At 41.0% G+C, this 27,314-nt stretch overlaps 1 protein-coding gene across 1 annotated transcript; it reads left to right on the top strand.

The window, feature by feature from the left end:
* Window positions 1–1,147: 1,147 nt before the first annotated feature.
* CCDC77 (coiled-coil domain containing 77) lies at window positions 1,148–27,314 on the top strand. The gene is made up of 12 exons (XM_063445332.1): window positions 1,148–1,415; window positions 2,222–2,298; window positions 3,881–4,100; window positions 15,505–15,647; window positions 16,559–16,655; window positions 17,751–17,823; window positions 19,429–19,514; window positions 20,311–20,459; window positions 21,492–21,738; window positions 22,499–22,624; window positions 23,580–23,732; window positions 26,664–27,314. The coding sequence occupies exons 2-12, from the start codon at window positions 2,261–2,263 to the stop codon at window positions 26,808–26,810; spliced, it is 1,479 nt and encodes a 492-aa protein (XP_063301402.1). The 5' UTR covers window positions 1,148–1,415; window positions 2,222–2,260; the 3' UTR covers window positions 26,811–27,314.

The raw sequence follows: 27,314 nt of genomic DNA, 5'->3' as shown, positions 1-27,314 counted from the left end.
TTATTTTTTGTAGAATATGCTCTTGTTGGAACCTCCCTTTTGTTTAAGCGCCACAAAAACAAGTAGCCAAAGGCAGATAAAACCTCTGCCAGTCTGGACTTTGGTAATTTTCTACAGTGTTCTCAGTTGGGTCCAGAAGTCACACCATTTACTCAACGTCTTTCCCAATCCAAACTTGTTAAAGTGTCTGATCCCTCTATCTATGTTCAAGACTCAATAGAACTATAAGTTACATTTTTTTTCTCTTTTCTTCACCTGTTTCTTTTTTTTTTTTTTAACAAACTTTGAGTAGATACTTTAAGGATCAGTAAGTAATATGTAGATTATGTTTTGTATTTTCTTACTTTTTTTTCTTTCTTGTGTGTTATTATTAATGCATAAATATATATAAGCCAATTTATGTTTTGTGTTATTTTTTTCCCTTAGTTATAAAACCCCTCAATCCACTTGCTTTGCTCTGCAAATTGGATGTCTGTCTGTATACTATCGTGTGAATTTTGATATTTGCTTTCAGATATATTGTGTACTTGTCTCATTTGTGGGTTGAGATAGCAGCATAACTTACTGTAAGCTAAATAACACAGTTCATCTACAATCTGACAGTTTCTCTAGTATTTCTTTAATTGCGTTTCATTTCAAACATTTCATAAAATCCAAAGTAGCCAAACTTAAAATTTTTTTTTTATTTCTTGATTTTTTTTTCAAATTCAGATATTTTGGCCTAAATTTCTGAATTCACTTTTAATTAATCAGAAATTTCCAGAAATTCTCACTTTAGTAAACAGTTCAATGGGGTCACTACATGATCTCCATCTTCTAAAATAGCATTATACCATTCCACCCATTTTACTTTATAATTTAAAAATAAGAAAGATTGCTAAATATATTGTATAGTTTTTTTTTCTTACATCACTTTGATATCATTTTTTTTTTTTTTTTACTGCCGTAAATCAATCCAGTGACGCGTTGCCATAAAATAACGCAGCTCGTGCGTAATGGATGGCACGCACCCATCTGTACGCCGCTCAACGTCTGATTTGGATCCAGGAAGTGCTAAATTCTGCAACTAAATATTTTTTTTCCGCAGGAACTCACTTCGCGGCACCGGGAAGGAGAGTTTAAAAAAAAAAAAACGCAACCGAGCTTCTACAGTCTTTGTAAATAAAATCTGTCTGGATCTGAGAACTACATCTCCCTTCATGCCTCGGGCACAGCTGACCAAGTACTGTCCAATGCTATTGGAGGAGTAGGGTCATGGGACCGCGTGAACGTAACGTGTCACGTTGCTGTGATTGGCTGAGGCGGAGGAGGTTGTGATTGGCTGGTAGCAGGGAGGCGGTCAGTTTGTGTTACAGTTGGAAAGCGGTGTCCTGGCGGCAGTAGTCCCGCGGAGGGAGCGGAGTGTGTGCATATCGGTATGTGTTATACATTACAAACACTGCGGAGGGGGATAAGCTGGAATAAATAATATAATATTATAGGAAGTGGAAACTTGTATTATGTAGATAGCTGTTAATGGCGTGGCGAGTATTAGCACTTGCACAGAGCCATGATAATTGTGGATAAGCCATTAATATAGTGGGTGCTGTGTGGGTCATTCTGTATGTCCATTCCCCTTACTCTAATAATGTATTTACTGATTTATTTATTGCTGATTTATTTGTGTCAGTAACTTAGTTCTTGCTATTGCAAGGTGAATAGGTTTTAAAATTAATTCATTATTATTTTTTTTTTATCTGGATCATTTCTTCACCTTTTGTGCCAGTTCACGTTAATTAATTTATTTATTTGCTCTTTTGTAAAATGTTACAAATGATATTTTGCGTGTGTTAAAAGATTATTTTGGAAGCTTATCCCTTTAAGTATCAATTATGGTTAGTGTGGTCATTTAATGCCCGCACCATTAATTATGGCAGATTTTTATAGAGCTTTTATAGCTAATGCCTGGAACATTCTGTTTTGGTGTTGAGTCTAAAGGGATAGTTTGAGTAAAGTGTGGCATTTGGTCCTTCCACCCATGCTAAGCAGTGGAATTCTTTTTTTTTTTTTTTTTGTGCAATGCGCAATCGCTCTGTTTTTTTTTTTTTAGATGTGATTATGAACTTTAGTTATTACTTTGTAGATGTTAGGGTACAACACACGTGTTAAAGTGTCAGATAAGTAACTTGCAATTTTGAGATTTGTCTATTCTAAACAAACAACAAATTCTTCTTCCTTTCAGGTCATTGTTAATTGGAGATTTTCTCAGCGGGTGTAAGATATGGCTTTGACACCCCCTCGAAATACATGCCATGGCAGGTGAGAATCTTAAGAGGGATAGTAAAGATCGGGTTTTACTTTCTGAAAACTATTTCAAACCGCTGATGTTTAAAGGAATCTATATAAAGAGAGAACTATCCCCTATTTCAAGGCATTCAAAATAATTGGTATGAATAAATATATTTGAATCTCCTCTTCTTTAACACTGTTTAGTGGGTCTGCTGCTGCTACAGTTTTACCTATCCCTCACTAGAAAGAGACCTGCACTCAGTAGTGATCATTCTGGTCCTATCCTACTGCTTTTTAACAAAGGTTCATGGGATATGTAGTTTTCTTCAAGAAAACTTTCTGGGAGGAGAGGATGCTCAGCCCAAGTGGTGCGTGCAGCATGTGTATAGTGCATGCATAATTTCGTCAACAGTCTTGATGGATGACTCCGAGGGAGAATGGGTAACATGAATACTATACCAAGCTGCAATGGTTATATTGCTTAAACTAGAGTATCCCTTTAACACTTGTAAGATGATTGAAAACTAGTTTGTTTACATATTTTTTATAATGACTCATAGTGCCTTCTGATGATTAAAGGAACACTATAAGGTTAAAAATAAACACATTTGTATTTATGTGTTTAGATTCAAGCCTCCCCTCTTTAAAACTGGAAAAGCTTAGCATAGAAATGCAATCGGTACGTAAAGTACATGCTCCACCAGTATTTAGCCTGATGATGCCAAATATGAAGGTATTCAATTCATTGAGCAAGTGCTGCTAATGACGGTCAGTTTGACTGGGACTAGAGGCATGGTTAAAGCAAAATGTCAACATTGTTAGGAAAAAGAGAAATGGTCTTAATCTAGATGAAGTGCTCTTCTTCTTAGAATGTACCTTTAAAAAGTGTTTGAGATTTCCAAATTAAGTTTTGTTATTCATAATCTGATACCCTACAATATTGACTGGGTTATTTACTAAAGTGAATTTAAAATTATGGACCAGAATAGCTGAAGTGGAAGCATAGCGGACTTGTTGGATTTTTTTCCCCCCACCCTCCCTAAAATATAGTAAAATCTTGCTTGTATTCAAGTCTGCAGCTGCCGGCTCTGCCCTTGTCTGCTGACATCACCAGAAGTTGTGGTCTGAGCCAATCGCAATGCTTCACCATAGGATTGGTTTAGACGTTCAAGGGGGCAGATCAGGGGCAAAGCCAGCACAAGTCAAACACAGCCCTGGCCAATCAGCATATCCTCATAGAGATTAATTGAATCAATGCATTTCTATGAGGAAAGTTCAGTGTCTGCATGCAGATGGTGGAGATATTGAATGTTGTGATGCACACAAGGCAGGACTGCCCCAGGAAAAATATCTAGCAGCCATCTAAGTAGTGGCCAGTGAAGTTATCACAAGGCTGTAATGTAAACACTGCATTTTCTCTGAAAATACAGTGTTGACTGCAAAAGGCCTGAAGGGAATGATTCTACTTACCAGAATAAATGCAATAAGCTGTAGTTGGTCTGGTGACTAGAGTGTCCCTTTAAGTTTGAATTCACAACAATTTCCTCTTTAGTAAATAATCCTGACTTCCTCCTGCAAAACCTAAAACTTGTGATATGTATTCTCATGTCAGGTATGGTACATCGCCATCACAGGACTCATCCTTATCCTCCAGCAACCCAGTCAATCAAATGGATTCTACCCCATTGCCTCCAGTTAATGAGCGGTTGGCATACCTGCGTCCATCTCGAGAGCTATTGGAATATTACCGGAGGAAAATTGCAGAGTTTGATGAAGAACATGAAGATTTAATGAAGCGGCTTGAGCAATATAAATCTACTTATGAGGAACAGGTGAATATGTAGGTGACAGGTAGTTAAAGGGGGAAAAAAATCAAATAAAATATATAAATGTCATTTAAAATCAAGATATGTTAGGTAAATTTCAACATAGACAAAAACACATTATAAACTATAAGGTGGCCACCTTGAATTAGACCAATATAATCTAAATGTAATTAGCTGTGTAAGAACAGCAATAACTTGCATTCTGTGTCATAAATTTACAATAATGCGAAGTAACAAACTAGTAACGGTTACAAGCCTACTAAGATGGATGCAAAATGTATTTAAAGTTAAGTTAGGTAAATTTCAACATAAACATTTAAAAAGAAAGGAGAAAAAAAAAACAAACATAAATTATGTTGTGGCCACCTTAATCTGGACAGGTTTAATCCCAATGTAAATAGCTAGATAAAAATTGTATATTGTATCATATAATTACAATAATGTGACGTAACATACTAGCAATGGTTACAAACCTACTAAGATGAATGGAAAAGCAGGATGTTAACCCCTTAAGGACCAAACTTCTGGAATAAAAGGGAATCATGACGTGTCAGACATGTCATGTGTCCTTAAGGGGTTAAACAAGTTGGCAACATAGCCGTGATACTTAGCTGGCAAAGTATCAAATACATTATCCCAGCTATATATATAGAGGATTATTGTGGTATATACTCAGAGGGTAAAATCAGATACCGCCCCTATACTGGTGTCCTTCAACTTAGCCCTTTATGGCAGTGTTCCCCAACACAGTCCTCAGGGACCACCAACAGTCCTGGATTTATGTATTTCCCGGTTTTATTCCAATGGAGATACTAACAAAACCTTGACTGTTGTAGGTCCATGAGGACTGGGTTGGGGAACACTGCTCTATGGGACATGCAATCTTGCTGTAAGCCGTTGAGGAAGCACAAATGCCTCCAGTGCTGTTTCCTGCAGCAATAGTAGCTGATATACAGTGGTACTCCCTGATATACTCTGGTCTTGCAGGCGGTCATTGGCTGATTATCATAACCTCTATTTTTAAAGGGCCTTTCTCTTCAAATTACATTGAAACTGCTCTACCCATCATATCTTGAGTAGATAATACAAATAAAAATCCATTGCTGAACCAAGGTTAATTTTATATTTTACTCTTTACATTTTTCTAAAAAAAATCTGCAATCCATTTTAAAGAAAAAAAAAAATACATAATTTATACAATCCTTTCTAACATAATTTAGAATAAAAAATTATTGATCACTATTTTAATTTAATCTCCTTTAGCCCTTTTGTAGTTAATGTTTCGAATTTAAAATTCCACTTGGTTTCTAACTTCATTAATATTTATATACTATTTGCCCTACAGCCCAGCAAAATCCCCTACCATTAGTGTCTGAACTAAATGTAACTGACCCATGTATAATATGATGTCAAGTAACACATCTAGTATGTCCACATTTCAAATTTCCCCTCTCTACTTTAATGTGTTTTTTATCTGAAATATTCTGATGAATGCGTAACTTAGAGGGAGCTAACTAATTATTTAGATTAAGGGACTTTGTGAATGTAACTCTAGGGTTCTCATGCAACATGTTATAAGGGATCTTCCAATAATATAAACAAACACTTTTTTTTTTTTTTGTAAATATGATTTTTATTTGCGTTTCAATCAATAACAGGAAACAATGAGACTCGCAGGTCCCTACTGTCACATCATTAACTACGGCAACAGTTGCACAACATGTGCGAAGTATAACTTCGTATAGTGCCTCAAGACAACAGGGCACACAGGCCCGCAGTGGTAATGGACTCGCAGGTCCCCTGTTTTGTCATCTAGCTGCAGCCTTATTTTAGATAAATAATAGTTTTAGTGTCATCTTGCGGTGGCAAAAGAGTTAAGAGTGGCTAGGTAGTCTACTGTAATCCTATCTTCGCATTATAGCCACGCTATGCTCCTGCCCCCTAGTGGTTCCAAAGGGTGCCGTGAGGTTAATTTTGTGTGTCCTTTTGCGACCGTCAACAAACACTTTTTTTCAATATACCAATAATCCTCTAATATTCTGAGTTAAACAGTATGTAAAAACCAGTCCCCTTTCTTGTCTCATCTTTTCCACTTATAGCCAAATCTTTCTTGGTCCCCTTACCACTTTTCTTACCTTTCTCTTGAATATCCAAAAACATAAAAGACTACATAGTAGGAACTGGGGCATACTACTGTATATATTGGAGCTGACAAATTTTTATCTGGGAAATTTAATAACTTTTTATCACAACTCTTTGAACTTATATATATGCTTGTAATAAAACTGAAGAAGAATATTCTTTTCTAGAAAACGTGAAGTTAAAATATATTCCTCATTCTCAAAATCAAACAAAATGAAGTAATTTCTTCTAATTCTAATATACTTCCCAAGAGGGACATTACATATCCGTTGAGGATGATGGCCACTATGTGCTGACACATATCCAGTCACATCCATTTCCTTATAATGAATCTTGGTGTGAATGCTTCCATTATTGCCTATCAGGGTAAGGTCTAAAAATTCTATTTGGGTTTGCTGTATATTGGATGTAAAGGAAAATCCTCATTATTATTATTATTATTATTATTATTATTATTATTATTATTAATATTCCCAATGGAAATCATCTATTTCACCATCATCCCCATCCCAGATAATTAAAATGTCATCAATGTGGGGGGCGGAGCCTAGCATCCGAGCTGAACGGTTGTGCTGAGCCTCAGCTCCCGCTTAACCTGCTACTAATCGGGGTAATCCTGCGACTAACACGGCACAACCGCGCACCGGAGACACACCATAGTGACGGGGACACCCGGGGGAACCGCCAGATACCTGTTCCAAGCCTGTACTCCCCCGGGAACCGACCAAACGGCATGAGGCCTACTGGAGATCGAGCGGCGGGGAGGCGGCCGCTCCCCACGCTGTCTGACCTGGACACGGACCTCTCCTCCTAGCCCCCCCCCTTTGGGCCGATGGGGGTCATCTCGGCCCGCTCTAAGCGAGAGAAGCAACGACCACAGGCTGAACACGCAGTCAGGCGACCCGCAGCACCGGGACAGCCGAGCGCGTGGCCTGCCTAAGATGGCGGAGGCAAGCGCAGCAGAGGAGACGACGGAAAGCCGCACGACAGCACCAGATTACACTGCCAGGCTCAACGCAATCTTTGCAGCATTTTGGTCTAAGCTGGAGCACCGGACATGGCAGCCCACTTTACATGCACACATGGGTACTGAGATGCCCAAGCAACATGTCCGCAAGCGGATTGCTCTTCAGGTATACAGCACCCCAAGATGGCGCCGCAGCAGAAAAGGCCATCGGCCTGTACACCAAAGCACGACAGGGAAAAGATCACTGAAGCGAGGCCGCAGAACTCCACGAACCCTCCACACACATGACACTCTGCCTCATTCTTCTTCCGAGCTGGGAGCTCACCAGGAGGTAGCTCTCCACCACCACCCATATACCCAGGGAACCAACCGGGACCCGGTAAAACCCTGGGCCCACGGCCCTGTTGATGGGGCCAATGGACATGTGGTGCGGGCCCCCGCCAAAGCCTCGGGCCGAAGACAAAAGGCATTTGTACTGCTTAGATTCAAGAGGGTAACTGCAACACTGCGGGCCAAGCGACCAGACAGCCTGAACAGGCGAACGGGAGAAACTGGACGGTATCCTGACCGAACACGAGCGCAACCAAACGACAAGGGGACACCAAGCTCCCACACGCTAGAGAGACCGGACCAGGTGTACCGACCAACGCAGGGGGCACATACTCAGCCCCGAAACGGCATCGGCTGACCCAACAGGGACTTGGACTCAATTTCGGGCACAATACTAGCCGTAACCCAGCCTCAAATGCCTCGAATGGACCCACACGACCCCTCATTACAACGTTTGGTTCTTCTTTTATGTTACCTGCATTGTTTGTTTTCGCTGTCTCAAATACTGCTCATTTGTATGTCGCCTGAGGCCTAACTATCACCCTAACGCAGCCAGGTGTAACCCTGTAGATGTCCCCTCTAGTACTCACTAAGCTACTGCGGCCTTGTAATAAGCTATGCCTTAGTCACAATCCCTTTCCCCATGTGCATATATGGCCATGACACTTTAGAACGGCATGTCTCTCCAGGCTCAGCATCGGGGTTGACCTTGTGGTGGTAGCCTGTATCCACAGCTAACATGTCTCTCTCTCATTATTTGTGCTCAAATTTGCGGAGCCTAAGCTACCCGTTAATGTTTTAATGTTTTACTTGTACGCTACAATTAAAGCGTAGCCCTACTATTTACAATTATGCTTGCAACTAGTGTGAAACCTGTGTTTTACTCACCTATGTGTCACCAGACGCCTGACTAATGTGACTTAGCGAGTTATCAACCCGGATCTTTTGATCCTTAGCTTGTATTTTCAAACTAATGCCTGACTACGATACATAAAAAAAACAAAAATGAGGCATAGAATATCTGGAAATGTAATCTAACTTTGCGTATCGATGTACCAACCCTATACTGTAAAATCACTTAAACGTTTCCTCCAATTTCTCTTCTGTATCCCATACTATATGCCTTTAATAAAAGAAAGATTGACAAAAAAAAAAAAAAAATGTCATCAATGTAATGGTGAGAGAGAACCAGTCACTCCCTCCACGGCTTAATATTTCAAATATACATTTCTTCCCAATAACCAATGAATAAATTGCATAAGAGGGAGCCAAACTGGCCCTCACCGATGTCCCATTGATCTGACGGTAGAGTTGATCATGAACTGTAAAAAAAAAAAAGGAAATGTTGAAATTTAATGCAACAAAAACTTTCAAGCGGACTGCCTAATGTTCAGAAGAGGCAGAATTAAATTACCTCCAGACCTATTTTATGTACTATATTAGTATTCAAAGAGCATACATCAACTGTCACCCACCGCTATGTACTCTTCAATTGAACCTCACTTTACTGCAATACATGTCTCACATATGATGGTAAAGCTACAACATAACATTGTAAGTGGTAATCTACTAAATTAGAGAGGGGAGAAGTAGAGGCTGCAATAGATGAAATAATGGACTTACCAATATTTTTTATTTTTTTTATAATATGATTAACAAATGGGAGAAGTACTCAGGGCTAACAATGAAATATAATTTTATGTGTAATAGTCCATGATATATGCTCTCTTCACAATATTAATTAATGTATTCTTAAAAGAAATAGGATATTCTAATTTCATATAAAATGTCCTATCTTCTAAAGGTCTCCGCCTCTTCCATGTAATCGTAATTCATAACCACAAAAACTTTATCTGCATTTTTAATTACTAAATTAGGATTACTCTTTAGACTCTTTAAAGCAAAAATGTCATCAATGCCAGGGCTGTCTTTAATATTGATTGGACCCTGGGCAAGCATTTGCTTGGGCCCCCTGGACCTTGCCATCTTAAAGGGGTTACTGTGCAAGGTGAGTGTGCTAGGGCGGTGTGAATGAGACAAAGTTGGGCAGTGAGTGTGACAGGCTTGGGGGCATTAAATTGACACGGTGGTGTGGTATGGTTGCGGGGTGAGTGTTCCAGGGTTGGGATGAATGTGGCATGGTTAGAGGAGGACGTGGGACACGATTAGGGATTGATTCATGTGACAGGGTGTGTACAGCATGATTTGGGGGATGAGTGTGACAGAGTTGGGGGGTTAATGTGATTGGGTGTGTGGCAGGGTGAAAGGGGGTGAGTGTGACAGAGTGATGGAGGATGAGTGTGAAAGCATGGAAGGGTGTTTGTGACAGTGCGAGAGAAGGTGAGTGTGACAGGATTAGGTGGATTAATGTGATAGGGTAAGTGTGGCAGAGTGAAAGAGGGTGAGTGTGACAGCATTAGGGGAGTTAAAGGATCACTATAGTGTCAGGAAAACAAGGAGGTTTTCCTGACACTATAGTGCCCTGAGAGTGCCCCCACCCACAGGGTCCCTCTCCCGTGGCGCTGAAGGGGTTAAAACCCCTTCAGTTACTTATTTTAATCCAGCGCCGGGCTCCCTCTGCGCTGGCAACCTCTCCTTCCCTGCCGACGTCAGCTCTCATGTCCGACATCAGCGGAGCCAAATGCGCATGAGCGGCAAGTGCCACGCGCGCATTCAAAGTGTCCATAGGAAAGCATTTCTCAATGCTTTCTTATGGACGCTCTGCGTAATGGAGGCATAATATGCCTCCAGCGTCGCAGATGCGCCGCTAGTGGCTGTCCGGAAGACAGCCACTAGAGGCTGGATTAACCCCAAATGTAAACATAGCAGTTTCTCTGCAACTGCTATGTTTGCATCTGAAGGGTTAAAACCTGAGGGACCTGGCACCCAAACCACTTAATTGAGCTGAAGTGGTCTGGGTGACTATAGTGTCCCTTTTAATGTGAGTTTTGTTGGGTGAAAGGGGTGGCATTGTGTGGAGGGTGACATGAGTGTATGTGTGCAGTGTTGAACATGCATTGTATTGCCACACACAGATACACCCTTACACACACAGGTGCAGGGGTGTATTTGTGTGCAGTGTTGGCATTGAAATACTGGGATACATGCACTGCCACATGCACAGGTATGCACACACACTTAGAAACACACAGATACACAGGAGCAAAAAAAAACACTGACAAATAGATACACATGCAAAAGCAAATATACTGACGCACAGCTACACATACATACAGGTATATAAACACACATGTACACATACATACACGACGATACAAAGACATACATATACACACAAGTACATACAAACACGGACACATAGGTACATACAAACACAGGTACACATATACTCTGAAACACAGATAAACATACACTATGACACACGTACACAGACACTCTGACACACAGATACACATACACCGACATACAGATACACATACACCGATATACAGATACACATACACCGACACACAGATACACATACACCGACACACAGATACACATACACCGACACACAGATACACATACACCGACACACAGATACACATACACCGACACACAGATACACATACACCGACATACAGATACACATACACCGACACACAGATACACATACACCGACACACAGATACACATACACCGACACACAGATACACATACACCGACACACAGATACACAGACACCGACACACAGATACACAGACACCGACACACAGATACACAGACACCGACACACAGATACACAGACACCGACACACAGATACACAGACACCGACACACAGATACACAGACACCGACACACAGATACACAGACACCGACACACAGATACACAGACACCGACACACAGATACACAGACACCGACACACAGATACACAGACACCGACACACAGATACACAGACACCGACACACAGATACACAGACACCGACACACAGATACACAGACACCGACACACAGATACACAGACACCGACACACAGATACACAGACACCGACACACAGATACACAGACACCGACACACAGATACACAGACACCGACACACAGATACACAGACACCGACACACAGATACACAGACACCGACACACAGATACACAGACACCGACACACAGATACACAGACACCGACACACAGATACACAGACACCGACACACAGATACACAGACACCGACACACAGATACACAGACACCGACACACAGATACACAGACACCGACACACAGATACACAGACACCGACACACAGATACACAGACACCGACACACAGATACACAGACACCGACACACAGATACACAGACACCGACACACAGATACACAGACACCGACACACAGATACACAGACACCGACACACAGATACACAGACACCGACACACAGATACACAGACACCGACACACAGATACACAGACACCGACACACAGATACACAGACACCGACACACAGATACACAGACACCGACACACAGATACACAGACACCGACACACAGATACACAGACACCGACACACAGATACACAGACACCGACACACAGATACACAGACACCGACACACAGATACACAGACACCGACACACAGATACACAGACACCGACACACAGATACACAGACACCGACACACAGATACACAGACACCGACACACAGATACACAGACACCGACACACAGATACACAGACACCGACACACAGATACACAGACACCGACACACAGATACACAGACACCGACACACAGATACACAGACACCGACACACAGACACCGACACACAGATACACAGACACCGACACACAGATACACAGACACCGACACACAGACACCGACACCGACACACAGACACCGACACACAGATACACAGACACCGACACACAGATACACAGACACCGACACACAGATACACAGACACCGACACACAGATACACAGACACCGACACACAGATACACAGACACCGACACACAGATACACAGACACCGACACACAGATACACAGACACCGACACACAGATACACAGACACCGACACACAGATACACAGACACCGACACACAGATACACAGACACAGACACCGACACACAGATACACAGACACCGACACACAGATACACAGACACAGACACCGACACACAGATACACAGACACAGACACCGACACACAGATACACAGACACAGACACCGACACACAGATACACAGACACCGACACACAGATACACAGACACCGACACACAGATACACAGACACCGACACACAGATACACAGACACCGACACACAGATACACAGACACCGACACACAGATACACAGACACCGACACACCGACACACAGACACACAGACACCGACACACAGACACCGACACACCGACACACAGACACCGACACACAGACACACAGACACCGACACACAGACACACAGACACCGACACACAGACACCGACACACAGATACACAGACACCGACACACAGACACACAGACACCGACACACAGATACACAGACACCGACACACAGATACACAGACACCGACACACAGATACACAGACACCGACACACAGATACACAGACACCGACACACAGACACCGACGCACTCTGACACACAGACACCGACGCACTCTGACACACAGACACCGACGCACTCTGACACACAGACACCGACGCACTCTGACACACAGACACCGACGCACTCTGACACACAGACACCGACGCACTCTGACACACAGACACCGACGCACTCTGACACACAGACACCGACGCACTCTGACACACAGACACCGACGCACTCTGACACACAGACACCGACGCACTCTGACACACAGACACCGACGCACTCTGACACACAGACACCGACGCACTCTGACACACAGACACCGACGCACTCTGACACACAGACACCGACGCACTCTGACACACAGACACACATGCACTCTGACACACATGCACTCTGACACACAGGTACACATGCACACACAGATATGCACAATCTCACATACACAAGTACATATATAAATAATAATACATTTTTTCTTACTTTTGCTGCAGTGGCTGACCTAAGGTGATGGGTGTCAGACTTCTTTTGAATACCTCTTGTGTCTGCCACTTCCTCCTCTTCCTTCCCCCATCCCCGGCGGCTCTCTATTAGCTGGCCGGAAGGAAGTGAATGGAACTCACTCCTCCCAGCAGGCAATGCGATCCCAGCCATGATCCGCAAGGGAGAGGGGCCCGGCCACGGGGAAACACATTGTTAGGGGCCCAGCCGCGGCCCTCATGATTAAAGGGCCCGCTGGAAATATAATGATATGAGTCTGGCCGCGGTCTGTCTGAGAAGGGGCCCGGTCCGGTGAAAAATGTAAGTGCCCGCGGGGCTCAAGGGGCAAATGCTTTGGGCCCCCCAGGAATAAATGGGCCCGGGGCAACTGCCCCTTTTGCCCCGCGTTAAAGACGGCCCTGATCATTGCCAAGGTTGGTATATTGGATATTACTTTTTTTTTTTTTAATTGTTCCTTTTTCCTCTCTCACACCATATTTGTTTCTGACTGACTAATCACTGCTTCATAAAAAAGGAGTATAACATTCACCTTAATTAATTTCATGGGATAATGTTAGGAACGGACCTTAAATCCCATAGTCATACAATTATATAGAATATCCTAACAAACTAACTTATCCCCGACTTTATTTTTTCAATTGGCATCACTTGCTTGTCCAAGGGATTATGGAACTCACTGGGGACTTCCTCTAATTTAAATGTCTTCTAAATATTGAAAGCCCTCATAAGGGTTTACTTACTCACAATTAATTTAAATCTTAAATAAATCAAACATAGATGGAGTTGTTAAAAGTGCAAACCTCAAGCCTCTGTTTAACACAGATTTGTGGGGGCGTGAATATGTGTGGACTAATTAAATATGCCATTACCTTTTTTCACAAAATCAGGTCTCCACTCCTCGCATACCTTGTCCATACTGAAAAGTTTTCTGGCTGGATATATGGCGAAGAGGGGAAAATGTTTGTGCCCCTTCCCTCCCTCTATATGTTTTGGTTAAAAAAATAAATAAAATCACTGACCCCTGATGTCATAGGACAGGCATAGGCAACCTTCGGCACTGCAGATATTTTGGACTACACTTCTCATGATGCCTTGCCAGCATTATGCGTGTTAGAGCATTATGGGGTATGTAGACCACACCATCTGGAGTGCCGAAGGTTGCCTATTTCTGTCATAGGAGACTCTTTCCTTGGTTTAAGAATTTCAGGCCTTTCCCCCATTTTATTATGTTCTACATCCACATCCTTATCTGCAATCCTATCTGTGCTCCCTCTTTCTTTCTCCTTGTTTTTCTCTTAATTCAAATCTATTATGGGTAAGTGGGATTAGATTGCGGTTTTAATCAATAGAGGAAGCGGCACTAGAATAAAATGGGGAAATATATAAAGCCTGGACTGGTGGTGGACCATGAGGGCTGGGTTGGAGAACATTGCCATACAGGACTAAGCCGATGGACACCAGTATATCAGCTGTGCCTAATTTTACCCTCAATAGCCCTATTTTGTTTTTCTATTCATTTGAGTAGGCATGTAACTGTTACTAGTTTGTTACTTCATATTATTGTATTTTTTTGATACAGTATGAAACTTTTTATATAGCTAATTAGATTGAGGTATATTTGTCCTGTTTAAGGTGGCCACAATATAGTTTTAACTGTGTTGAAATTTACCGAAAATATCTTGAGTTTAAATAAATTTTTCATATATTATAGATATTGCTACCTGTTACCTTTTATGATTGAATATACAGTTTCTCTGTGCTTGCTTGTTGTGCATTGTTTAGTAGATGAGCCCAGCCTACTTGGCAGGTATTTTTATTGTACGGGTGAATATGCATACATGGGAAGGCACACAGGATGGTTATCCACCCCAGAGGTTGATTATTCCTGGTTATTCTAAAGTCTAGACTTAATGTTTTGCAACCATTCTTGCTCTTACAGCATAAACTGCAATGGGAAATGAGGCAGCGAGAGGAAGAGATTGCAGAGCTGCAAAAAGCTCTAAGCGACATGCAAGTTTTCCTCTACCAAGAACGTGAGCATGTGCTGCGCTTGTACTCTGAAAATGACCGACTCAAAATCAGGTAATTAGGCTTGCTGCAGTACTCAAAAGACCAGTGGATCTTTTAAAGGAACCATCTAAGAACATAACTTTTACCGCTTATTACTGTGCTAGGAGACTCTCCATTAAAAAAATGTACCTTTTAATTCACACACACACACACACTTTAGTTTGTTAATTTGTGGTATCCAAGCTTCTGTATGTAGTGTTGTATCTGAGCTGCTTGGGAAGTAAAAAGTAAATTGCTAAGGAGAGCTTCCTAGCACCATTACAAATATAATAAGCTGAAGTGGTTATAGTGCTTGGGTGTCTCTGTAAAACACCTCTGTCAACAAAAATATATTTCATAAAGATAAATCTATATGAAATACTCGACTGCACTGAACTTTTATTAAACTCTAAAGGCAGTCAAAATATATAACTCAAAGTAGGGACTACTTTGTCTGGTTATAAATGCCTAAGCTAAGGAAAGGGAGAGCTTCCACTGTCAAATGTTGTTGATTCTCCTAGTTAAGGCTAGTAAATGCTGTGGGAACCTGATATTGTCTCATTCATTCTAAGAATTGATCTATAGAGGTTCTTTTGGGATCATCCATAGATGTCCATGTTGTATTATGCATGAAGAAAGACGATGGCACCTGCAGGGCAGGGAATTCTTCAGTTTAGTATAACCGTCTTCTGCTGCACTCCTAGGCCTCCACATCCCAAGTAGGGATACAGAATACACAAAGACCCTCAACAGTGACATTATACTCTTTAAATATTTTGTTTATATAATGAAACATTGTTAAAATTCTATTTGCTTTGCTTAATGCCATACATCTTCAAGTTCATTAGTTTGCACTTCTAGAATCATGAGGTATGGTGTGGGTAGAGGAAGCTGTATTTACAGGAGAAAGGGAGGTTTTATAATGTTTTCTTCTCTTGCTGTAGAGAGCTGGATGACCGAAAGAAGATACAACAGCTTTTGGCACTGGTGGGGACCTGCAGTGGAGAAATAACCTACTTCCATAAGGAACCTCCAAACAAGGTGAGACCAACATTAAGTACCACATTTTCAATGCATTTGTGGAACACTTGATTAGGGTTAAAGAATCTGCATAGGGAGTTAATTGATATGTCATATCAATTGTTTCACATTTTCCAAGAGGTGGTACCATATTTGGTATGTTGTTGGTGTGATTTTATATGTATGTGTATATGTGTATATATATATATATATATATATATATATTTTTTTTTTTTCTTTCCTCCCTCCGCACTCCAGATGTTTTGGACTACACTTCCCATGATGCTTTGCCAGCATTATGGTTGTAAGAATGTAAGCTCATGGAGCAGGGCCCTCCTCCCCTCTGTTCCTGTACGTCCAGCTGTCTGGTTACAATAACATGTATGTTAGGCCACTCATTGTACAGCGCTACGGAATCTGATGGCGCTATATAAATAATAATAGCAATATGGGGGATGTAATCCACAACATCTGGAGTGCCACGGGTTGCCTATCCCTGCTCTAGAAGAACACAGACTTTACATTGTATAGTACAGTTTAGACAACCGAGCAAAGAACAGGGAGGGGGAGGTAGAGAACTCACAAGATGGGATCAAATTCCAGACTTGTCTTGTGGGGTGTATCTGAATGGGTGTATTGATAGCTCAATCAATGTAGCTCTTGATGTGAATAGAAAGAACTAAATAAGTTTGACTATGTATTTTATTAATTCAAAAAAATGAACGTACAAGAGCATGTTAGAAGGCATATCTCCATATCAAGTGGAATATAGGCAGGGTATCAGCTGGTCAATGAATGTCTAATCTATCCAACGGTAAGAAACCCAAGAAAATTATTAAACAATGAAACAAATAATTTTGTGCTTTTTTAACATATGTGAAAGATTAGTATAATGTGGTGGTGTTATTTTTTTAACTGTATAGTTGTTTTATTGTTGTGGTGTGAATTCAATCACAATAGGCTCGCTTTTTGATTCAGCATACATGATATGCTTATCTTCATAAAATTGAGTTTCTTGTAGCAGAATGGTGTTTGCCTTGTTGGTATAACTGCTAAGAAATATTAGAACAGCAGAAATATACTATTTATTGTATTTTTCTTGATTTCCAATTGCAGGTAACTATCCCCCAGCGTACTATTCAGTCTGGAGATCCACATGAGAGGAGGGAACAACACCAAAATCGTGCAGGTAAGTGGGTAATGACTGTTATAAAAATATCCAATTTTTCCATTCATGTTTGAAGTATGAGGAATTCAGGATTTATTAATTTTAATGTAGCTTCCCACAAAATTAATCTATGCCATAATTAATTAAAATATGGCTTCAGGGGGCGGGGCCGGACCGCCATGCTGACCGGTCGCATGCTGGAGAGGCTCCTGAGGGAATCAGCCCCATACGCTGAAAAATGCAGCTACTAAGCTTCTAATGAATAACGACAACACTGCTTGGCTGTCGGTGATGCAGCAGACCCCGAGATCGGGAGTTTTTGGAGCCCGGGAGGGCGAAAAAAAGACTTTGGTGTCTGCGGCCTAATCGAGGAAGAGGCGGGGTGGACGGCCGCCATCCTGCTTTCTCCCCCGGCTATCACACACCGGCTCTCTGATGTGGTCCTGGTCCCGTTCCCCCCCCCCCGGACCGGTGGGGGTTATCCCGGTCCCCACTGGAGGGCCCGCGGCAGCGGGGAAAGGAACACTACAACTTCATCTCCCGCACTCTGCAGCTAAAATGGCTGCCACCTATGCCACCACGGGAAAGCCAGCTCTGAGCAGCCTGCAAGAGGAATCCCTACAGAGGCTGTGGAAATCCACTACTACAGGTCTTGCACTCACGGGCTCCAAGGAGCAGAAAGACCTGCAGCTGATTGGCAGCACCCACTCGCACCCCAGCACAGACTCTCCAACGACCACTCACCTAAACCGAGGGCCTCGAGGAGGGAAAAGCCTCACATCGTTGCCAGACATCTGGGTGGACACGCCTGCGGACTCTGATGCCGACTCCAGATAGAGCTCGATCGGAGGATGCCAGAAACGAACTTGTGCTACAACCTGCAGAGCCAAACTAGCAGGGTATACCACTATACTGGGACGCCTTTCCTATCACCCTTAGCCAAGACGATGGAGGGAGGGAGCAGAGGGGTAACCCAGACAAGCTAATATGTAGATGTGCCTTTAGCATTAACCTTTGTCTCCCTGTGTAGCGGGTCCCCAGAAGCATACTCACTAAGTACCTATCTAACCTAGTTGCTACTCCTACATTACTCTACTACTTAACACAGGCTTAGGCTCCTACACACGTTTGGGTTAACAATCTAGCATAAAGTATGTAGCAAGCCTACTAATCGACGTTTACATGTAATTTGAAATTCCTGTGTTTACCGTATGTTAAGTACTTGTCAGAGCGGGCACCCCAGCATATCAATGGACATCTTTCATGTTTAAATCGAATGTCCGGCTATGTTCTTCTAGACAATAATGTTAATATGTACCAGCGTGTTTTACACTCTCAAAAAAAAAAAGTGCTGTTTTAGGCAAATGTCATACCAATGCTTGTTATCGTGTTTCACACTGAAGGCTTCCTAATGTTGTTGTGACATTGTGAGCATACCTGTATTCTTTCAAAAGTACATCAAAAATAAAGAATTAAATAAAAAAAAATAAAAAAATAAAAAAATAATATGGCTTCAGGTATACAAAAAACTCTTGCATAACAATGAATTAACTGGCTGCACTAGTTAAACATGTTTAACATTGCGTTGTCAAAGTGCTTTTTTTTTTTTTCTTTCTTTCCTTGCAGGTGGTAAGCGAATAACATTGAAACCCACAAGCAAAGAAAACATGAGGGTCGCAGAGAAGAAGGATGATCAAACACTCTTGCTGCAGGTATATACTCAAGCACCTATCTGTCTCAGATTTTTAATACTCTTTTTTTTTTTTCTTCTTCTTATAGGGTAAATACTTTTAATATACTAAAATAACTCTCTATACTTCATTCTTAAAGCTCCATACACATTACCTAAAACTGCAAAAACCACAAGCCTGTCTGCTCACATCTGTGAAACATTTAGCAAAAACCTTGTGTAACATAGGTGACATTGTACATAAATCATGCATTTACTGCTGCTGGATATTACTGAGGCTTTTTTTGTAACAAATGGTTTAAATAACAGTTCAGGAGGTTCTTGAGGACTGCAAAGTACTCAGAAAATTATCTGCAAAATAAGTTAAAGGGAAACTATAGTGTCAAGAAAGCAAACAGCATCCCCTCAGAGATACATTGACTCACTGCATCTCTATAAGGAAAGTTCCATGTAGAGGGTGGAGACACTGAATGTCAGTGCTGCACACTGTGGAGCACTGACCCAGGAAGCACCTATTTTCTTCTCTAAAAAGTCAGTGTTTCTTTAAAATGCCTGCAGGAAAGGCTATAGAAACAATAACAACTTAATTAAGCTGCAGTTGTTATGGTGACTTTAGTGTCCCTTTAAAATGTAAAATGAATGATGTGATGTATTTGGTATACATGCCTTTGATTTTGTAAATGCCATGAGACTTTTTATATGCATGCAACATCTGTCTGACAGGTCCATAGTATCCTTGTTTTTCCCATTCTGGACCCGGTTTAGGTAAACTTTATTCCTCTGTACAACGGCCTATACAAATCTCTAATGTTCTCCAGATAGAGGCATTGCAGGCACAGCTAGAAGAGCAGACACGGCTGTCTAAAGAGCAAGTGGAGTCCTTGTTGGATGACCGGAGGATTCGAATGGAAGAGGCACAGGTGCAGCATCAGAGGGATCAAGACAAGGTCAAAGAACTGACTGAGAAGTGAGTTGAACATTGCATCATTATTCTAGAGTAGAAAGTCAGGACATCAAGGAAATATAATTCTGGCATCAACGTTGCTTTGGATTTCCTGCTAGATAAAAATTAAGCAGCATTAAAAGGTGTGCTTTATGATAAGTAGAAGGGAAGATACAATCTATGCCCCTTCTCTCTGAGCGGTTCTAGCTAAAATTGAAGATGATCATTTAATTGATGGCCACTGTTTATAATCTTCTCCCTTCTTTTTACACAGTTAAAGATCCTTGATAAAATGATGTCTCTAATAGCATCATTTTAGTTTTTAATGGTTGCTATAGACTCATCGTGGTGGTTATACCCCCTTCCTTCTCAAGTACCCACACTTTTTTATTTTTATTTTTCTCCTATGTTTGTTGTTTTTAAAAATTGAGATATTTCTTGCATCTCCAATTCTGTGTGCATTGTTTTGTGCATTTTTTCTATTTCTTTCTAAAGGGTTACTCCAAGCTCCATGAACACTTCAGTGATTTGAAGTGGTCATGGTGACTGGAGTTTTTGTTTTACTATGAAAAGCTACACATACTGAATTTTATCCATCTGCTGCTGGAGCTGTAACTGCAGCATAATTTGAGTTGTATTAGCCAGCCTTGAACAAGCATACTAGGTGGCTAATGTGAATTCTGTCTTTTGGGTGTCTACATTTTGGTTTGCACAGCATGCCTGCTCTATTGTTTTATGCTTGGAGTAACTCTTTAAGTAAATTAACTAGAAAAGACAACACACACAGGGTTATTTTACTAAACTGAGAATAAAAACTAAATATTAAAAGTAAGGTAAAAGTAGCTGAACAGGGTATTTCTTCCAAATCTGCTATGCTTCCAGTTTAGTTACATTGGCCTTAAATTTGAATTCTCACTTTAGTGACTTACATTGACATTTACACACTGCTATGCATGGTTTATCAAGTTACTTTGCTCAGCCAGTAACACTCTACACTCCTTTTTCCTTGTTCACCTTGTTACTACTAACTGATCTTGAACTCCATGTCTCAACCAGATTGAATAAAACTCAAAAGCTGCTCTATGAAAGCACAAGGGATTTTTTGCAGCTGAAATTTGAGGGCCGAGCTAATGAGAAATCTTGGATGGCAGAAAAAGACAGGCTTCTGCGGGATCTAGACCGTTGCCGAGACCAGCTAACTGTGTCCGAGAACCCCGAGCGAGAGAAGGACCATGAGATGGAGGTCCTGCGTCTTTCACAAGCTGAAAGAGCAGCTCGGACGTCACGGAGTGAAGAAGTTAAGGTGACTCAATTTCATGAACCTGCAATGTCTCTCCTGCTTTAAACTGTGCAAGACTGGTGCCATTTTTTTTATTTTTTTAAATCCACTACCTGGATGTAGGGCAATGAAACCTATGTTTAGCATCCCCGAATATTACCAGACAAACCACTGATGTAAGTTTGCTCATGAAAGCATAAGGTCTGATGTAACATTATAGCTTTGATGCCACCAAAAAAATTGTCATTAAGTTTAGCATTAATTTGTCAAGATATGGTATTCTATTACCGTAACCATGCTGTTTGGATAGGATAAAAAGCTTCTTTTATGGGGAAGCTGTAGATCTGTGGTTCCTAGTCCTCAATGCACATTTGACAGTTGCATGATAAAGGCATTTCCCAATTCTGTTCCTCTGGGTATAATGACTAAATTGTAAATTATTTAGTTATATGGCTATATACTACATTCCCACATGACGATGCATTAAAGGTATGTTCTACATCAGGGGTGAATAAAAGGTTAATCCTCCCACATGCCTCTTGCAACACTTTATGCAGCATAATTCATGTTCTGCTTACCTCCTAGACCAAGATGATTGCCAACTGCAGACTCACTGCTATCCTTTCTAAAATATCACTCTGCATTGGTAAAGCTTGAAAACACTGCAAACCGAGTTTTACTGCTTCTCCCATACTAAGAAATTTTATTTTTTTGTCTGCCCTTCTCTCTTAACCTTGCACCATTTTATTTTTGTTCCTCAAACTCACATCCCTGGTTTGTCCAGTCCCTCACAGAGCAATTGGCACAAGTGCACCGTCTGTCAGATATGTACCGGGAGCAGTGTGTGGCACTGGAAGACGAACTGGCGAGGATCCGAGAAGAGGGTGACGTGGGGCGTGAAATCTTTAAGGTGAGAGACACTGTGCAGTCTTTAAATTCAGATCAATCATAAATTACCATCACCATCGGTGCTTCGAGTGACTCCAGTTACCTAAACCTAGGGTCTCTCAGCGGTTAGTCTACTGCATGGCTTATTCTCTACCAGCTAATTTTGGATGTTGTAGTCAGAAACTCTAGAGCAGAGGTCTCCAACTCCACTAACATGGTATCTATTGGCCAAGTTGCCTTCTATTAGTACCACAGAACCGTACTCCAAAATGCCCACATTTATGCTTCCAGATGTGGTCACATAGACCGATTAATGTTCCTTTACACACAGCTGCAGCACGAACTCCAGAGTCCTGAAGCATTAGGGTTAATGTGTGTTTATATATACACCTCCCCCTAGAGGTATACATATAGATAAACATCCAAACCGAGGGAAGTTGCAGGAGGAAATTATGGAAACTGCCTTTCCACCTCTTATTTCTCCCTTCAGATGTACGGTGTGTGGAAAGAGAGCAGAGCTATGACTTTTCGTTATGTTCGCATCCCCTTTAACCCCTTAAGGACACATGACATGTGTGACATGTCATGATTCCCTTTTATTCCAGAAGTTTGGTCCTTAAGGGGTTAAACATAATGAGCAGTAGATGTGTTCCTGACATTGAGTGAAAAAAGAGCCTCTCTCAGAATGTAGCGTCAATGCTAGCAGCTCCATTATCGATGGGGGGGGGGGGGGGGGGGTGCAAACAAAACCTATGCTGTAAAATAATACAACATAAATTTAAAATGGAACTGCTCTGGGGGAATATGGCTAATTTCATAGCGTCCTTCTACATATATGCATTTTGTCAGAAAACCTGTAGATTTCCTTCCATTTTTTTTATCATCTGGCTCCTTTTAGATTGAAGCTCAAAATCCAACATTTGCCATGCTTTATTAACCAGCAGGTTAATCTCCAGTATTCTAATTTTATCTGTTAGGAACGTTCTGATAAAGTGGCCAAAAGACTGCAAATGATGACCCAGCGCTATGAGGCACTGGAAAAGAGGCGCAACATGGAGGTTGAGGGCTTCAAAACTGATATTAAGTTGCTCAGGCAGAGGTTAAAGGATGTAGAGAAACAGCTGTTCAAGGTGAGTCAGAGTAATGCACTGAAACTTCAATTACATGGATATTGGGTATTAAAAATAATTGCAGGATGTTTACTTGAATGCCAACACTTTTTTTTTTTATATATATATTAATAAACAATTTACGTAGAATGAAGGCATCATGAACAGTTTATCATAGTGTTATTTGTGCTATCAGTTTATTGGAGCTCTCAAAGTTTTCTGTTAACTGTTTTTGGAGAAGTTTAACAAAAAGCTAGGCTTTTTAGGTACTCATAATACCCACTTTACCTCCCACCTCATCTGAAGCCACATTTCTGCATTATTTGTGCAAAACCATTCAGTCTTTGAATACTTCCCATAGACTCATAGCACTAGAACTTTTACAATGAACTGTAGTGTTTTTAATTCTTAGAGTGCCCCTTTAAAAATACGCTTAGGTGGTATATATTGTTCAACTATGACTTTTCTTTCAGAATTTTGATCTGTGTCAAAATTATTTATTTATAAAATATTTTACCAGGAAAGATACATTGAGATTTCTCTCGTTTTCAAGTATGTCCTAGGTCCACAAATCATTGCATTGTTACAGTTAGTGTACAATAAAATACAAAAACAATATTAATATACAATACATACAAAATTTAACATAGAACAGGTAGGAAATATATAATCAACCATGACAGGTGCATTCTGTTTTGAGGTATGTAGAGAGGGATCTCTTAAAGGACTTTAGGCTTAGGGAAGATTTTAATTTGTGCGGGAGGTCGTTCCACAAATGCGGTGCTCTGTAGGAGGAGGAGGATCGGGCTGCTTTCTTTTTGTATTGAGGTAGACTAAGTAAAGTGTTGGTACTGGATCAGAGGTTGTAGGAAGTGGGAACAGCCGGGGAAAGCATTGCGTTCAGGTAGGGTGGGAGTTTCCCAGAAAAGCTCTTAAACACAAGGATTGAAAGATGAAGGGTGCGTCTGGATTCCAGCGACAGCCAGTTTAGTTCTTTTAGCATGTCACAATGGTGGGTCCTGTAATTACATTGTAACACAAATTGGCAGAACGAGTTATACAATGTGTTGAGTTTATTAATGTGGTCATTCATAGAGCCAGTATGCTTAAACTTTGACCACAAAGAATCCTGAAACTGGTACATTTGGATGAGGTTAGCTGTGATCCACTTCATATGTGCTCCTTTTACCCTCACCTTACGCAGCGGGGCATGCAGATTCCAAATTTGTAGGAGTTCAGACTGAAAGAATTCAAGAATTCAGCACAGTCTAGATCTGGGATAATGTTTAATCTGTGCCATGGGAGGTTCTTGATGTCCTTTAGAAAGGATTCAAGATTTAATTTTTTGAAGGGTCTAGTTATTTTAACCTTGGGAGAGGATTTAATAGCCTTTATTTTGCGCACACAGTACACTAAACAGTGATCACTGAAAGTGTTTGGGAGAACACCGGCCTCCTGGATTCTATCAGGAGAAGTGGAGAGAATACAATCTAGCAGGGTATGGTTAAGGCTTTTAATGTTTATGCGAGTTGGGGAGGAGATTAATTGCGTTATCTGCAAAGTCTTAAACAGCGTGCAAGAACTATTATTTTTAGGATTCAGCCAATCAATATTAAAATCTCCAAAGACCAACAGTTCACTTTTAGGGTTTTGAGCAATGGTTTCACTAAGGAGATGGGCTATGTCCGAAAGGGAATGCCCAGGGGAGCTAGGTGGGCGGTAGATTCCTGCAACAATGATTGAATTACTGCATGGGATCTCAATTGTGCCAGAGAAGAAATCAAAGGTGGCAGGAGGACTAAGGTTTTGTAAAGGGGTAAACTTTATGGAATTGTCAACATAAATAACAATGCCTCCTCCTCTCTTTGCTCTGTCATTTCTAAAACATGAATACCCCTGTATTGCAATGGCGGTGTCTGGTATTTTAGTCGTTAACCAAGACTCTGAGAGCACAATGATTTTTGGTTTGTAATGGGAACACCAGGCTTGCAGTGCATCTAGTTTAGGGAGTAAATTATGGATGTTGCAGTGCACAAAAGAGAGGCCTCTTTTAGTGAGGAGATTAGGACTAGAATTAGCTGGGGGACCAGGGTTAGACTCCACATCATTTGCAAGGGCAAGTAACATAAGGAATAGGAATTTGGACATCGTTTTTGTTTGGGCATATAGTGAATGGGATACTTTATAATTTTGTGAGGTGTGGGTAGGAGGGCTATTTTTTAGAACTCTCCACCAGCACTCAGCAGATAAGTTACAGGAACAAAGCATGCCATGGTGTATGATAATTTGTGTTCCAGTTTGAGGTGTGTGCTTATTCTGGTAGTGGTGTGAACAAAATTGAATTGAAAAAAAGGGTTATTAAGAATATCAGTATGGTTATATTTGGATTCATGTTAGTGGTATGAGGTGTGTAGTTGAAAATTAAACTGAAACAGATATTGTGAAAAACCAAAATTAAACAAAGTATATAGTATTGGTGTGTGATATATCTATTTGTAGGGAGAGAGGGTATGTGTTCTATAGGGTTAAGAGATTGGAAGGATGTGCTGATCAGTGTTTTCACCTGTCAATTTCAGGAGATTGAAAGTTGTGTGGGAGACTATCTATAAATGTGGAATTAAGCATGGGGTGGGTGGGAGGGAACCGAGTCTTCCAGAAGGCTACCTGTTTCAAATGGCCATGGAACAGCTGATGGAGCTCTGAGTTCTATGACTCTAATCCTCCAATAACCATAACTACTACAGCTTATTGGTTTGATACAAGGAATGTGGTTCCTATGTGTAGTCTCTCTCTCCTTTTATTATCTATGTAATTTGTTATATTTTTATATTAAACCAACTTTGCTTTAATAATGTTAGCCACACATTAATTTTGGTAGCATAGTAAAATCAAATATTTAATTAGAACCATTGTTTGTTGGTTTCTTACATTTTTTTTATACCATTTTTCTAGGTAACTTTAAACATTGGCCCAGACCAAGACCTCGCCATCCTGAGTGCTGTGCGCCAAGGGAACAAACGCACACACAAAATCCAAGGGGAGCTGCGCAACCTAAAAGCCAAAATCTATGGGCTGGAGAATGAGCTCCGAATAGGATGAAGGATTTTTGCAGTTATGAAAATCGTTGTTGGATACAGTCAGACTGAAATGCTAACCTTAATACAAAGAAGTGAATTAAATGGACAGCTGTTCTCTCGACATGTTTAATTGAAATTTAAATTATTAAAGATTTTTTGTATTTTTTTACTACTGTATTAAAGTTCTATTAAAAGCAAGTAATGTTACTATATGTGACTGTTTGTAATTGTGAGTTTCAACAATATTTGTATTCAATGTTGTGATGCAATCATCAAAAAAATAATTTTCGCTAGAACAGTGGTTCCCAACACAGTCCGCAAGTACCCCTTACCAGTCAAGGATTTATGGATTACACCTTAGACACACCTGGGTAATCCCTAAATCCTGGACTGTTAGGGGGTACTTGAGGACTGGGTTGGGAGCCACCACTCTAGAACATTCAGAGGTGGTGATGCAAGTGGTTGATTTTTGGGCATAGACTGTATACACTTCTGTTATTTTATAGGACTTGACACTTTTTTGAAC

The sequence above is a fragment of the Pelobates fuscus genome, chromosome 3, assembly GCF_036172605.1.
Source record: "Pelobates fuscus isolate aPelFus1 chromosome 3, aPelFus1.pri, whole genome shotgun sequence".
Taxonomy (NCBI): Eukaryota; Metazoa; Chordata; class Amphibia; order Anura; family Pelobatidae; genus Pelobates; species Pelobates fuscus.
The sequence above is the reverse complement of the archived record's forward strand: the minus strand, read 5'-3'. Positions and strand labels throughout refer to the sequence as shown.

Bases quoted from the DNA above. Each gene is read 5' to 3' on its own strand.
- CCDC77 (XM_063445332.1), top strand. From the start codon at position 2,261: ATGGCTTTGACACCCCCTCGAAATACATGCCATGGCAG. The intron at 15,648-16,558 runs GTAATTAGGCTT...CTCTTGCTGTAG, and splicing joins AATGACCGACTCAAAATCAG to AGAGCTGGATGACCGAAAGA. The intron at 19,515-20,310 runs GTATATACTCAA...AATGTTCTCCAG, and splicing joins ATCAAACACTCTTGCTGCAG to ATAGAGGCATTGCAGGCACA.